The sequence below is a fragment of the Lepidothrix coronata genome, unplaced genomic scaffold, assembly GCF_001604755.1.
Source record: "Lepidothrix coronata isolate B3197 unplaced genomic scaffold, Lepidothrix_coronata-1.0 Scaffold24, whole genome shotgun sequence".
NCBI lineage: Eukaryota > Metazoa > Chordata > Aves > Passeriformes > Pipridae > Lepidothrix > Lepidothrix coronata.
In genome coordinates, this window is record NW_016690204.1 from 1503078 (window position 1) to 1518578 (window position 15501).

The 15501-nt window shown below is 57.2% G+C and overlaps 1 protein-coding gene across 1 annotated transcript in view; it reads left to right on the plus strand.

Moving 5' to 3' along the window:
• Window positions 1–15501, plus strand: part of PPL (periplakin) — a 29908-nt gene that overhangs the window by 5056 nt on the left and 9351 nt on the right. The window contains exons 2-14 of the mRNA XM_017808670.1: window positions 6781–6880; window positions 7536–7690; window positions 8153–8273; window positions 8771–8896; window positions 9229–9270; window positions 9397–9558; window positions 10023–10130; window positions 10602–10697; window positions 11684–11806; window positions 12649–12795; window positions 13522–13673; window positions 14147–14244; window positions 14507–14664. Of these exons, the coding sequence (XP_017664159.1) occupies window positions 6781–6880; window positions 7536–7690; window positions 8153–8273; window positions 8771–8896; window positions 9229–9270; window positions 9397–9558; window positions 10023–10130; window positions 10602–10697; window positions 11684–11806; window positions 12649–12795; window positions 13522–13673; window positions 14147–14244; window positions 14507–14664 (1588 nt within the window). The remainder of the gene's footprint in view (window positions 1–6780; window positions 6881–7535; window positions 7691–8152; window positions 8274–8770; window positions 8897–9228; window positions 9271–9396; window positions 9559–10022; window positions 10131–10601; window positions 10698–11683; window positions 11807–12648; window positions 12796–13521; window positions 13674–14146; window positions 14245–14506; window positions 14665–15501) is intronic.

The window sequence follows — 15501 nt, forward strand, 5'->3', positions numbered from 1 at the left end:
ATCCCTGGAAGTGTCCAAGGCCAGGTTGGACGGGGCTTGGAGCAACCTGGGCTAGTGGAAGGTGTCCCTGCCCATGGCAGGGGTTGGGATGACATAGTCTTTAATGTCCCTTCCAACCCAAACTGTTCCATGATTCTGTGATCCTGGTGGAAGAGGTCAGCTCTGCTCTGCTCCCATATGGAAGAGAAAGGGTGTTTAAAGGCCCCTTCTAACTGAAACCATTTGATAATTTTATGCTAAGAAACTGTTCAGCCTTCAGAGCTGGTGATGAAACTCTCCCTCCTGCAGCAGGAAAGATGTTCATCCTTGGGATCCCCTGGTGAAAGCATCCACTCAGGAGGGCTCCCAGCTCTGGAGCCCCTTGACAGTGTCAGGAGACCCACTCCCCATCTAAGAGGGGGTGCAGGCAGCTGGGACAGCTCTGCCTGCAGGGCTGGCACTCATTTCCAGAGGCTGTTTGGAAGGGCTGGAGTGAGCACAGAGCCCAGACAGCAGGTGAGTCAGGAGCTGCTCTGTACTTAGGGCAGAGTGAGCCCTGCCATCGCCCGCCCTATTCCTGCTCTCATTTCCATGCACATTACAATAATATATCACCATTCCTACGAGGGAAGATAAATGTAATTGAAGCAAGCTGGGCTAAGCACAGCAGCCCTGCTGTCCAGCTACGCCCTGCCGTGGGCAGCCTGACAGACAGCACACTGCTCCCGAGTTTTCAGCCAGATCTTAATCTCTCCCAAACCTGAATTACCGTAGCCAGAGCCCAGCCCTCGTGTCCTGTGCTCTGCCACAGTTTCACTCCAGTGTCCTTAGAAGCAGCACAAGGGAATTCTGTGCAGTGGGAGCTGTGGCTCCAGGAGCTTTAAGGACATTTACAGCTCTGTGCTGTGGCCTTCTGGAGTTCTAGTCCTTTCTAAAGTCTGGCCTCCAGCAGCAGTGCTGATATGGGTGTGTTTTTTTATGAAATCTGGATAAATGGACATTAAAGGGGGATGGAATTGAGAGAAGCAGTGGGTGGTCACTGCCTGCTGCACCAACTCTCCATCCCAGTGGTGGGATGCAGGAAGCAGGACCAGGATCTGTGCTCAGACCTCAAGCCCAACCAACTCACCTGTTCCTGGCTGAGCTGTCCCAGCAGGAGAAGCTTCTGTTGTGGGAAGGTTTCCCAGCAGGAGGGCATGATCAGCATCACTGAGCAGGGCAGAGCCCTTCCCATTAACCCTCCCAGATTCACAGGACAAGCTCCCAGCAGGAGCATTCCCAGCTAGAGTGGTCAAAACTCCAAGAATATCTATTTGAACATCCTCCCTTGACGAGGATTAGGGAAATAACCTCCTTGTTTGGAAAAAATGGAAACTGAGTAATCAAAGGGGTTTTCTACCACCGGCCAGCAAGCACAAAACCTTTGGACACCCTGGAGATACTGATATTAGGGAGGTTTGCTCCAAAAAGTGCTCTTGTCAGTGAGGGTGCAACCTAGTGAGAAATTAATCAGCCTCTTTCCACAAAAAACAGAAAAAAAACAGGAATAGAGGAAAAAAAGTCCAGATTTTAGCAGCAAAGTTTCTGTATCACAATAATTATCATCATATTTGTCTGTTGAGAACCTATCTTGATAAAAAACAAACCCAACAAATCACAACTAAAACACTAAGAAAAACACCAAAACCCTAAGAAAACCCCCCAAAAACCCCCCACTTAACTCTAAGAAAACCCTCTAAACCCTCAGAAATACCCAAGCCCCTCTAAAACAGAGCATCACCTGAGGTCAGAATTGGGGTACATGGAGGGAATGGTGTCTACCATGGAGCAGCTGCCTCCTCCTGGCCCCCTAGCTGGGAGAAATCCAAAAAACCCCTCCCATTCCTCATAGGAATGACCTGGGATCCTTCACCCCGGTCAGGCAATGCACCAGTTGCTCAAGGCAGCATTGACAAGAAACTCTTCTGCCGAGCACAGCTTTCAATGAGAGAGATCATTTTTTCCTTTTAAAGTTTTCCAGAAATGGCAAAGCCAGTTTTTCCAGGCCTTTTTTTTTTTTTCTTTCCCTGTTTTCATCTCTCAAACAAAGCCTTATCTATTTCAGCAGAGCAGCTTTGCATTTCCCTTCCCTCTGCCTCAGCCTCGCAGGGGCCATGCCCTGGGCACCTTTGATCCTGGCTCTGCTCAGTCCCCCGTGTGCTGCCCTTCCCAGCTGGGCTGGGGCCAAATCCTGCCCTTCTCCCTCCCCAGCTCTGCTCCATGCTCTGACCAGCCCCTCCTGCCTGTTTTTTGGCCCTGGCTTCCCTTTGCCTTACCCTGCCAGCAGCTCTGCTCCAAAGCCTGGATGCGTCCCCTGCTCTTCCCAGCAGCTTCCCAAAAGAGCCACGTCCTGCAAATCCCATCCACACACCTGTCCCGGGATGGCCGAGGCTTCCTGACTGGTTTGCCCATCACCTTGTGCTTCTCCTGCATGGAATTCTGGAATGGCTTAGTTTGGAAGGGACCTTAAAGATCATCTCATTCCACCCCCTTTCACCAGCCCAGGTTGCTCCAAGCCCCGTCCAACCTGGCCTTGGACACTTCCAGGGATGGGGCAGCCACAGCTTCTCTGGGCAACCTGTGCCAGGGCCTCACCACCCTCACAGCCAAAAATTCCTTCCTAATATCCCATCTAACCCTTCCCTCTGGCAGTGGGAAGCCATTCCCCCTTGTCCTGGCACTCCGGCATCTTCCCCCCTCACAGCAGAGGAAGGGCATAGGCAAGCCAACCCCTTCCATTCCCTGGCATGGAGATTTCAGCCAGGCTTCAGCTTTCCCAGCCCCTGCTTGGCATCCAGATGGATGCAGGGACCACACTCACCCTTGTGATTTATCAACACAGACCCAGCTGTGGAGGGCACAGGAGGTGATTAACAGGGCCGATGTTCTCACATCAGTAATGTCTAAGTTGGGTGATGAAGTGGCACAGAAGTGATAACTCTTTGAAGAAATAAATACAGAAATAAGAGAGATTTTACAAGAGAGGTTCCCATTCTCTCCTATCTCTGTATTTGTTCCTGCACACTTGTTATTCCTGCATTTCCAGCAGCAGTGGGATGAGTGGGAGCTCACACCCCCCTCCCTGCTCAGGGCTCTGTGCTGTGCTCAGCACAGGCTGGGGGGCAGAGGAGCAGCTCCCCATGCTGCAGTTTGAGATCCAGCTGCCATGGGAGGTTTTATGAGAGTTCCCTGTCCCACAGCCTCAGCTGGTGACTCTCACATAAATCTCAGAGGTGGAGGGAGCAAACAGCTCTTCTGTTGTGCGTCAGGAGAGCCGAGCCATGCCCACAGCCGAGCATGTCCTTGCTTGCTCCAGGTGAGCTCTGCCTTTTCTTTTCCCTGGTCACCCAGGTGCTGCCCATGGGAGCAGCAGTTTCTGGATTACCAAGCAAACCATCCCCTCCCTCACAGGGAATGCCATCCTCTGCCCCTCTCTGCCCCCAGCCCCGACAGCCGCTCCCACTCCCTGCAGGGGTGGAGAAGGGATGTTGCCCACCCTGGGGTGCCGTGGGGCCAGAGCGTGGCTCTGCCCTGGCACGGTTCCCTGAGCCATGGGGAGGGTGGGAGGGATGTCCAGGGGCAGCACCCCCAGGTTGGGAAGCAGCTGGCAGGGCACAGGCAGCCCCAGGGGTGAGTAACGGGGTTGAGGAGAGCTCATGGCTCAGACCCAGGGGAAGAGCAGGGACAAGGGGATGGGGGGCACATCCCTGCCTGGACACGTCATCCCCTTCCCAGACCGGCCTGGCAAAGCCAGACCTGAGTAAGAGGGTCAGGGCCTGGGTGCTGCACTTGCTGGTTCCCAGCACCTGGGATCAGTTTTGCTGATGGAAAGCGAGCACAGAGGCCAGGCCAAGGCTCCAGGCTCAGTTTTGCCAGACCAGATCAGCAGCAGCAGCTTGGGAAGCCGTGGCGGAACCGCAGCATTGCCACGGATCCCAGAAAATCCCTGGCTTAGTGTTATTTCCTTCCTACAATTTAGAAGCTTCAGTCAAAGCCAGAACTAGAAAAGCCCCAGACCTCTTCTGATTTTTGGGATGGTTTTTCCATCCATACTGTAGATAAACTGATACCCTGAGGATCCATCCTTGAGCTTGCCAGTAACACGGAGACCAAGGTAGGGAATGTGGAGAGGAGCTGGCAAGTGCTTCCAGCTCTGCCCCAGCCCCACTCAGTGCTGCTCCAGCTCCCGGCTCTCACAGCAAAGTATCCCAAGCTCCCAGCTGGATAATGAGCCTCTCCCAGTGCCAGTCCAGCTCCTGGCTCTTGCAGTGAAGCATCCCAAGCTCCCACCTGGATAACGAGCCTCTCCCACCCTCAGTGCTCAGGTGGCCTCTGGTTCATCAGTGGGAGATGAGGAAGGTTCCTTGGTGGCTTCAAGCTTCGAGCTCTCCTGGGATGCAGGGGGTGCCAGGTCTGAGCAACCATCACCTGAAGACACCCAAACACGTGCAGCACGTTTCAGTTGCCCACTTCAAACCACCTTCTCTCCACTGATTTCATCTGATGTTTTCCCTGGTTTATGTGGGATGATGAGGGTTGGAAGAAACCCCAAAATGGGTTTTGAGGAGCTGCTTCTACCACTGCAGCAGGATCCAGCCACTCACATCCTGGTGCAGCCCTGCAACCCTCCAGCTGGGATTGTTGAACAGAGAATGAGAATCACCCTTGGAATCGTCGCAACCACAACTTCCAAGGACCCCTTCCTTGGCTCTTTTGCTCAGGAATGCCCACAGGGTTCAGTGCTGATGCAAGGCAATCCCTTGGCTCATCAGGAGGTGCCAGGCAGGAGCAGCCACAGTGACAGGCACAAACCTCTGAGTACCATCCTGATGATGCAGCTTCTATAAAAAGAAAAAAATCAGTGTAAACCCTGCCCACGCCAGAACTTCCCAGGGAAATGTGAACTTTCCTGGAGCTGTCAGATGCTACGAGGCTCCTGCAGCCTGGGCAGGCTTTGAGGTGGGGAGGAACAAGCTCAGAGCTGGGTTTTGGGTTGTTCTGCTGAACTGAAGCACCAGCACACGGGGCAGGTGGGAACGTGCCCTGGAGCTCGGCACCAGAGTCCCTTGGGAGGTACCTCCAGTCCAGGAAAGACTTTGAGGTGCTGGAGCGTGTCCAGGGAAGGGAACAGAGCTGGGAAGGGGCTGGAGCAACAGGAGCAGCTGAGGGAGCTGGGGGGGCTCATCCTGGAGAAAAGGAGGCTCAGGGGGGACCTTCTGGCTCTGCAACCCCCTGACAGGAGGGGGGAGCTGGGGGGGCATCGGGCTCTGCTCCCAGGGAACAAGGGACAGGAGGAGAGGGAACAGCCTCAAGCTGTGCCAGGGGAGGTTTAGATTGAATATTGGAGAAATTTCTTCATGGAAAGGGTTGTCAGGCACTGGCACAGCTGCCCAGGGCAGTGGTGGAGTCCCCATCCCTGGAGGGGTTTAAAAGCCATGTGGATGTGACACCTGGGGACATGGGTTAGTGGTGGCCTTGGCAGTGCTGGGGGAATGGTTGGATTTGATAATCTTCCAGGGCATTTCCAATGTAAATGATTCCATGATTGTACCTGGGGACGCAGGAGCCTTCCATGCCATGATCCAGCTGAGCTGGGATGCTGGTGCTCCACCAGCCAGCCCTGCTCTCCCCAGCCTGCCCCACTGCCCTCAGCTCCTGTAACAGCAGTTAACACTTCCAAGGTCCATATAACATTAATTCTGCCACCACATAACGAGGTCATTAAGACTCATTATCTCCACTCTGTAGGTGGTTGGGATTGGACTGAGCCAAGCCTTGGCTTAAGCCCACATGACAAAGCAGCACAGCTGGGACACAAGTGCCAGCCTTGCCTTCCCTGTGCACTCTCCAGCTGCAGGGATTTGGGGAGCACCCCCTGCTCTCTGCCTGGTCTGTGGGCAGTGCCTGGCACACGGTCCCTGGAGCTGCAGCCTCTCCTCGCAGCCAAAGCAACAGCAAGGAGATGAGATGTTTAAAATAATCCCAGCAATGCAAAAGCTGCGTCACGGGTTGTTCTGCCTCTGCTCCAGCTCAGCCCTCCCTGCTCTCGGATGGGAATATTTGGGCTGGGCCTGCTCTCTGCCAGCCCAGCTGTGAACAGAGAGGCTCAGGCCAGGGTCACTCTGGGAGAAAAAACAGTGCCCAGCAAGGGAGAAAGCACTGAAAGAGGTGCAGGGTGTGTGATCCCACCTCTTTATCTGGTTTAGATTGTGAGTAACTCCCCGCAGAGGAGGAAGCCTTGACCATGGCAGGGAGGGGCACAGCAGGGCTGTGGGCAGGGGTGCCCAGGGGACAGGCATCAGCCTCAAAAGAGCCACCTCACCTGTCTGCATGGGGACCCAGGGCCTCCTACTGCTCAGGCTCCATCATCTCCTTCTCACATGGCGGGATGGTTGGGGTGTCTGTGCAGGGCCAGGACTGAATGATCCTGTGGGTCCCTTCCAACTGAGGATATTCCATGATTCTCTCCCTGTCCCCTGCAAACAGCTCTTCTCTTTCTTGCCCCAAGCTGAGGGAGGCTCAGGCTCACCTACAGCATCGCTCCCATCTCCACATCCCCCACCCGCCCCCCCTCCTGGCACAGCAGGAGTATTTTGGAAAGTGTTGGAGAGGCAGCAGTGAGTCACTCACAGCTGCAGGGGCTGGCAGGCTGGGCTGGCCCCCGGCCACCCCCGGGGTCACAGCACCCTGTGGGCACCCCCGGGAGCAGCTCAGGGCTGGGTCTGGGTCTGCGGGGTGACAGGACCCCCTTTTTCTCCCCAGCATCTCCAGCAAAGAGCTGACCGAGCTCATAGAGCGCCTGCAGAAAAATGCTGACCAGGTGGAGAAAAACATCGTGGAGACCGACTCCCGAATGCAAAATGTAAGCCAGCCATGGTCCCACACACAGGGCCTCCTCTGAGCAGCCCCCTCTGCCCTCCCCCTCCTGCCCCAGCCCCTCCCAGATCCTGGGTCTCATCTCCTCTCCCATGGCACATGTGGGTGGCTCCCCATCCCTGCAGCAGGTACCCCGGGTGTGATGGTCTGTAACCGAGGGGTGCTTGGGGCTTATGGAAAGAGAGTGGAAGGGTGTAACAGGCAACTGGGCCCCAAAATTCCCTCCTCCCCATGGCTGGGTAGCACTGCAGAGTGGGGATGTGCAACCCTGGATGTGCATCCCAGCAGGCAGGATGGAGGCAGAGGGGCCTGAGCCATCCTCCTCTTCCAAAGGGTGTGATGCATCTAGAGGTGATGCAGCCCCCGGCCCTTCCTCAGGGAGGCCACGTTGGATGGGGCTTGGAGCAACCTGGTCTAGTGGAAGGTGTCCCTGCCCATGGCAGGGGGGTGGAACTGGATGGTCTTTAATATCACTTCCAACCCAAACCATTCCATGATTCTGTGATAGGTGAGGGGAAAGCAAAACACACCATGGGAGGATGGGGGACAGCAGAGGCCCTTCCCACCTCCACTGCCCAGGGTGGGATGAACTCTTGGATACCGCTTGTTTGCCCCGGTGACCCTTCCCGTGCCCTCCCCAGGACCTGCACAAGATCAAGGCGGGGCAGCTGGCGCAGTACAAGGACCTGACGGCGCAGAGGCTCTCGGAGTCCGACAAGCTGCTCTACGTGCTGGATGGGGACGCGGCCATCGCCCGGCACATGAAACATCCCCAGGGGGACATGATCACAGAGGAGTGAGTACACTAGGGACAGCTGTCCCCAGAGCCCTTCAGGGGACACACACTTCACCAGGGGCTCTGTTCTGGCCCTGCCAGCAGCGGTGGGGTCACTACAGGCTCCTCTGCATCCCAGTTCCCATTAAAGTGTGTATCCCACAGCCATCCTTGGGCACATGTAAAGTGAGGAGGCTGCCCCTGCTGATGGTGGAGTGATACCTGTCCACTGTGCCCCGCACTGTCCCCCAGGCCCAGCCTGCCCTGAGCCCACACCATATGAGCAGAGGATGGGAGCACAGGAATCTCTGCCCTCTCCCTCCCCAGCCATTGCACAGTGTGGCTGCTGCCAGCCTGCCTGGGCTCTCTGGGGTTCCCTAAGGAGAGCCCCTCCTCTATGGAGGCCTGGGAGAGGATGCACCAATGGTAATGCCAGCCCATGCCCACATCCTGCATCCCACCCTCATCTTTCCCTTCCCACAGCATCCGGCAGCTGAAGGAACGAGTGACAAACCTGCGTGTGAAACATGACCAAATCTACAACTTCCCCCTGCAGCACATTGAGCCCCAGGTCAACTGGTCAACAGTGATCGAGGAGAAACAGGTACCAACGGGACCACCAGGGCCACTGCCTGGCCAGTAGCACCAGCTGGGCAGGACCTGGTGCAGCTCCCCATGGAGAAACAGGCTCTTGGAAAACTTCTGGGCAACTTTTATGCTGGGAGCAGCAAACAGCATGGGAAGGAGGCAGGGGAGGGCCAGAGGTGATGGGACAAGGCCAGGTGCTGTGGCACCAGGAATCAGTGCTCGAGGTGGCCTTGCCTCAGTGTCCCCAGTCACCATCTGCTTTGGGCTCTACCCCTCAGCCCTTATTTATCATTTTATCCCAATCCCCACATCCTTCCAGCCAGAACAGGGTTAAACTCCCAAACTGGCTTTCCCATGCCTGCCCTTTGGCACAGCTGATTTCACCCATGTGCTCCTGGGCACCTGCCGTGGAGCCCATCCAAGCCCAGCTCCGTGGCCACCTCCAAGAGGAGTTCCCAGGCCTTGGCCCCCTCACCCATCCCCATGGCTGACCCCAACTCCTCTGTGCCACAGGACCTGTTAAGCAGCAAAGGCTTCGGGACCGACCTGCCGCTGGTCAACAGCCAAGTGGAAGAGCACAACATCTTCCACAACGAGGTCATGGCCATCGGGCCACACATGGCCAAGGACGGCAGCAAGGTCAGCTCTCCTGTCCCTTCCCTGCTGCCCCACAGGGTCGTCCCTTTCCTGAGCCGTGGATGAAGGGGAGGCATCCCACCATCTGAGCTGCCTCAGCCCGGAGCAGGTCGGGTGGGTGCCCAGATCCAGCCCAGCCTCAGAACCCACCAGCTCCAGCTTTACAATGGGACAAACCCCATAAAGTCACATCCTGCTCCATCATAAAACCACATTCCCCTCCACCCTCAAGCCCCCGCCAGACCAGTGCTCTCCAGAGACCGCTCCTAACCCTTGCCTAACTCCTAACCCTTGCCTAACTCCTAACCCTTGCCTTGCTTCTCCTCCGTTACCAGGAATACCTGAATGATTTCCAAGCCAAATACCAGAAGTTGCTGGTAAGAGACTGAGATCCTGGGGGCAGAACCCTCTTGCAGGGGGTCCCTTGCTGGGGTGTCCAGGCAGCCCTGGGGGACCCACAGAGAGGAGTTTTGTGCTGAGCTCTCCCCTCTGCCCTCTCCCAGGCTGGCTCCCAGCAGCGGCAGCAGGATCTGACCTCACTGCAGGATTACATGCAGCGCTGCACCAACAAGCTCTACTGGCTGGATCAGCAGGCCAAGGACAGGACCCACTACGACTGGAGTGACCACAACCTGGACTATCCCAGCCGGCGCCGCCAGTACGAGGTCCGTGCACTGGATGTCCCATGGGGACTGGATGGGAGCTGTGAGCAATGGGAGCTGTGAGCAAGGGGAGTGGGCACAGCACCAGGGGAAAGGGCAGGCTTGGATGGGGGCAGGAAATGTCCCTTCCCCGTGCCTCAGTTTCCCCCAGTGCATCATGAAGCACTTTTGAGATGTCCAGCTGATAGCACATGGATGGTAAGGTTAATCCTCACCTCTGCCAAAGATAACACGATGAGGAAGTGTAGCAGCTTCCTTGTCCTCCTCTGCCTTATCTCAGCATTGGCTTGGCAAAAGTCACATATTCAGCAACATCTGCAAGGGAGGGAAAAGTGAGAGCTGCAGTGGGGGAACATCACACTTCACTTTGAGGAGCTGTTTGAGCCCTTTCAGAGTCACTCAGTCCCAGGACATAGCCAGGGTCCCCTCTTTGCATAGGGATCAATATTTCACTTCTCCCCATCCAGAACTTCATCCACCGGAAGCTGGAGGAGAAGGAGGAGGCCATCAACAAGCTGCACGCGGATGGAGATCAGCTGCTGGCCCAGAATCACCCCGGGAAGAATGCCATCGAGGTGAGCACCAGGGAGGGGGCACAGCTCCCACCCAGCCCTTCTCCAGAGTGGGACTTGCTGCCAACGCGACTCGTGACTTTAGTTCCTGAGATGCCAAGTGGGAAAAAGCCTCCTTCACCTGCAAGTGTGTAAACGGCATTGGAGGAGCAAAGATAAACCTAAGGAGCTCTTCCATCTTCCTCATTCCTGTGGCAATTACCCTGTGCCCACCCACAAAAGATAAATTATTCTTTATTTGATGGGAAGATGGACACAAGGATTTGCCTCCTTCCCCCCAGCCCCACATTTCCATTGGAGCATCCCAGCTTTGGGTATTGCCATCCTAACTTTGACCTGAGAGCATCTGGGTGGCTCCAGAGGCTGCCAAGGAGTTGTTCACTCAGGATGGCAACTGGTACTTTCAGGTGGGCAGCTGAGGCTCTCCCCTGCCATGGGGGTCCCACTAACATCCCCTCCCACCCCATGTTGCAGGCTCACATCGAGGCCGTGCACGCCGACTGGAAGGAGTACCTCAACCTGCTGATCTGCGAGGAGAGCCACCTGAAGTTCATGGAGGACTTCCACAAGGTACCAGCTCCCTGGGGGCAGCGAGTTGTTGGAGCCTGGAGAGCAAGTGCTGGGTTGCAGGAGATCACAGAAAACAAAAACTGCAATTCTGGAAACAGTAGAAGAGCCAGAGTCCTCTAAAAACAGGGCTTTTAAGGCCAGGAGAGCACCTTGAGCTGATAGAACACAAGTCACGATTGCTCAGGCACCACAGGTCAGTGATTTCTTGGCCAAAGCATGACTTGCAGAAAGTTTCCACTCCCAACACCGAGGTTCGTGAGCCACAGTCTGGTGTTGGCATCTTTGTCTGCAGAACAGCTGAGGTACCTCACCCCCAAAACTAGGCATGGGGAGGCCTTGCATGCTCCACTCGGAAGCAGAACAGGCCCATGTGAGGAAATGACACCTGCCAAAGGCAGAGCTGCCCCTGGGGAGCCCGGCACAAGGGCTGAGCACCCCGGCTGAGCTGGGCAGACAGATGTCTGCTGGATAAATGGCATCTGACAGCCAGGGAGGCTCTGCAGGGGAGCAGGTCAGGCTGGATTCCTCTCCCACAGCCTGGGCGTGTTCACGACGTGAGGAGTCTCTTGCCAAAGCTGAACCCTGGTGCCGAGCCCAGGCAGTGCCTTTCATGGGTATCTGCCAGAATAACTGCCCCAGGGGGTGGTTTGTGTGTGGAAGGGCTTGGCTCTGCCTTCTCCTGCGCTGGCAGTGGAGACACCACACACCGTTGTGATGCTGTCCCAGTGAGACAAACTGAGGGCAGGCAAAGGTGGGACTTAACAACTCTGCCAGAGAGGACCCTGGAATAAACTGCTCCTTGTTGTCTTTTCCCTCACTCTGTCCTGAGCATGGGAAACAGTGATTCCTTGCCTTTCTCTGCGTATTCTGGGTGTCCAGGTGCCCAGCAGAGCTCCTGGTGTCTGTGTGAGGACCATGGTGCTGGGGTGGGTCTGCTCCTTGTTCCAGCAAGACCCTTCCTCACAAGACACTTTCCCTTTGTGCAGTTTCAGAAGGACAGTAAGGATGCCCAGGAGCTCTTGAAGAAGGTGGACACAGACCTGGACCAAAAATTCAGCCCAGAGTTCAAGGACAGATACCAGCTGGAGTCCCTGCTGCGGGAGCTGGATGTGAGTGTCGGTGCAGGCAGGACTGCAGGGGAGGCAGGAGCAGGGGCCAGTGTCCCCATGGCACCGGGGGAGGGACATCCCTGCCCGTGTGGGCACCTGGCCCAGCTTTCTCCATGGACCTGCTGCTGCTCCCTCTTCCCGGCCTTCCCCTGGCTCTTCCTTCCCCTCTGGCTAGAGATTGCCTCTCCCCTGGCAACGTAATTGCTCACTGGGCTGGTTTTTATTTGTTCTTTCATGGAGTTACTGCTCGTTAAGGGCAGGAGCATAATTAGACCTGCTGCCAGAGGAGGTTGTGGAACTTGCTGTGCTGCCGGGAGCCGGGCTGGAGATCCGCCCACTCGGGAAGGGCTGTGCTGAGCCCAAACCCAAGCCCAAACTCGAGCCCAAGCATGCTGCAGCAGGCCCAGCTGATGCACGTGTCCCGGCACAGCTGATAGCTCTTCCCTGAGAGCTGTCCCTCTCCTCCTGTGTGCTCCATCCCACTCAACATTTTGGGATACATCCACAGCTAGAAACAGAGCAACTGCTGGAGAGCCTTGTCCCAGGGCTGTGATCAGGGCTGGGAACGGGGCTATCCACCAACACACAGCCATACAGACACGGGCCATGCCCCAGGGAACCCTGTCACTGCCTGCTGGGCAACTCATGGGCACAGTCCCAGTCCTCAGCCTGGCTGCAGGAGGCAGGAGAATGCAGGAGCACTCGGGGCAGGAACACCCGGCAGGACCTGAAGCTGCAGTCTCTGTCCTGAGCGCATTGGTCTGAGCTCCTCCCCCGGCCGGGAGAGCCCAGGAGTTCGTTCCCATGTTTCCTTACTGGTTTTGGTTGTTGCCCTGTGCCAGGACCAGGAGAAGGCCTTGGAGAAGTACGAGGCCGTGGTGAAGTCCCTGCAGGAGCGCAGCCAGCAGGTCCTGCCCCTGCGGTACCGCCGTGAGCCGCCGCCCCAGCCCGTCCCCGTGGAGGCTCTGTGCGAGTACGAAGGCGAGCAGGTAACGCCGCCCTCACCCCCCGGGCGGGGCACAGGGGCTGCTGGGGACCAGCTCGCCGGGGGACACTGGGGATGGAAGAGGCACTGGGAAGGAAGCAGTGATGTCTCCCACAGCGGGAACAAGGCAAAGGTCGCGCTCACCCCAGTGGGAGAGCAGGTTTTGCAGCTGAGGACCAGGGCAGGAGGGGGCTGGAGAAAACGAAACCTCTGTGCCTATCACACACCCTGAGGAGGTTGCGACAGCCCAGCTCTGCCACATTCCCACGCTCCTCGTGCTGGGACAGTGCAGATGTCCCGGCATGTTTCTGATCAAAGAAACACCCCCCACCACCAGCCATTCCCAGTCCACATCCCCTCAGACCACCATCACGGAGTAGTTGGCCAAAGGGATGGGACAGTGGAGCCAGCAGACACCACGGGAGCGGCAGGGGACAGGAGCCAGCAGCTCCAGCTGACTCAGCTCCCGGCCTCTCGGAAAAGGAAAGCCAGAGCACTGCCATGGAAACGCCTCCTCATCTCTGCCCGAGTGGGAATTTGCTCGCGTCTGGAGGCTCCGGGGAGGGAGGAGAAGGCACATGAGCTTCTGGCAAGCGGCAGACTCTGGGAGAAGTCGGGAGAAGGGATTGGGGTTTGTGCCGGTCCTACCTCCCAGCGAGCGCTGCCGGCGTGGGGCAGAGCGGGGGTGGCATTTCCTGACGTGCCGCTGTGACCGGTTCCTGTCCCTCAGGGCCAGATCAGCCGAGGAGCCCAGTACACCCTGCACGGGAACAGCGGAGACGTTTGGGAAGTGGCCGACAGCGCAGGAGACAGGATCAGCGCCCCGGGGGTCTGCTTCATGATCCCCCCGCCCGACCCCGAGGCAGTAGCACTGGCAGACCAGTACGTGCCCCCCAGCCTGTGTGCTGGACCCCCCAGCCTTTGTCCTTGCCTTCACCAGCCCCAGGCCATGCCACAAACGCTGCACCCCCCGTCTGGCACCCCAGGGGCTCTGCCCCAATTCCCACAGCGAAGCTGTGCCATCTCAAAGCCTCAGGTTTCCTTCAGGAGGGAACAACCTTCCTGCTTGTTCACAAGATCCCACCTGGCAAAGCAGGACCAGCTGAGAGCCATCCGGGTCCCCCCTCCCCTGGGGGCCATTATGGCAGGGGGAGCTGCCCACTCCTCCCTCAGCAGGCAGGTACCTGCCTTTGCTGCCTCTCCCCTGCTCTGATGAAGACACTGCTCTATACTTTGCCACCATGGGGTGAAGGTGCCTCTTCCCCACTTGCTCCTTCCTGGAGCAGCACTGGGATGGGTGGTGGGTGATGGAAGGGCTGAGGGCCTGTCTGACCTCCCGCTGCCCTGTTTTGCAGGATTGCCAAGCACTACATGGCCGTGAAGGAGAAGACAAACAACTGCAAGAACATCCTCCAGCAGCGCTACGAGGGGCTGAAGGCAGACAGCATCGGAGGTGTGGATCAGGGGAGCAGCTTGGGGCTCGCTCCTTCTGGGCACTGAAAGGCTGGGGGAACATCTTAGGGGCATGTTCCCATCTCCTAAGTGTCCTGGGAACAAGAGTGCTGGGATGGGTGCAGGGGCAGAGCAGGAGGCTGTGGGCACAGCAGCCCGTGCTCAGGGAGGGCAGTGAGATATGGGTTTGGCACTCAAGGGTGGGACTGAGCCCAGAACCAGCTTCCAAGCCAGCTCTAACCTGGTCTCCCCTCATCATCCAGATGCTGCTTCGGTTCGGGGCCGCCAGCTCCTGGCAGGGCTGGAGAAAGTCAACAGTGACCTGGACAAGCAGGAGAAAGCAATAACAGCAAACCTCCGCCCGCCGCTGGAGCAGAGCCGGGCGGTGCAGGACAGCACCGAGCGCTCCAAGGACCTGAAGGTACGGGGTGTGGAGGCAGAGGGATGGTGCCATACAGGGACTGTGCTCCAAAGGGTCTCCAGAGTGGTCCTCAGTATGCTGGATGCTGAAAGCTCTCCCTGAACCCGGGAGTAGGGATGGAGTGATGCTCACAGCTGGCTGCTTCCTCCAGTGGAGATGGGGAGCAGCCCTTTGGGGAGCCTCAGAAGCCAAAAACCTTTGCCTTGCTCCTGGTCCAGCTCAGCTGAATGGCTGCAGGTGATGGCTGTGAGGAAGAAGGGAACCCTCAGGCTTTGCCACCACCATCACCAGCTCAGAGAGGAGCAAGAAAACACCTCTGGTCCAGGCACTGTTTCTCCTTGTGGACCTGCTCCTCTAGGCTCCAGTGCCATAGCATCCGGCTTCTTTCCTCTCCTCCAGACCCCTAATTAAGCCAGGCTCTGTGCCACAAACCTCCCTTGGTTTAGGAGGAAGTTCAGGTCCTGGTTACATCATCTGCCGAGGGCTGTGGCAAAATCCAAGTGCCACCACAAGTGAAAGCAAATTGCTCCAACTGCCTGCAGCACTTCGCTGTCCAGGCAAGGATTCATCCGTCAGAGACCAGCAGTCCAGACGGATCCAGCATGTTGCTGTCAGAGCTGGAGCTATTGGGAACCACTCCCCAGCCGGAGTTTCCTTGCTAAGGCAGTTTCCTTGCCCCAGGAGAGACAAGTCAACAAAAAGTCACAAAAAATATCCTTCTGTGCAGGGCTGAAAGGCACCTTCCGTCTAACACAAGCCCTCAGCCCTGACCTTCCTCTTCACCCTGGACAGCCAAGGGCCAGCTCCTTTGTAGCCATCAGGTCCTAGTTCAGCTGC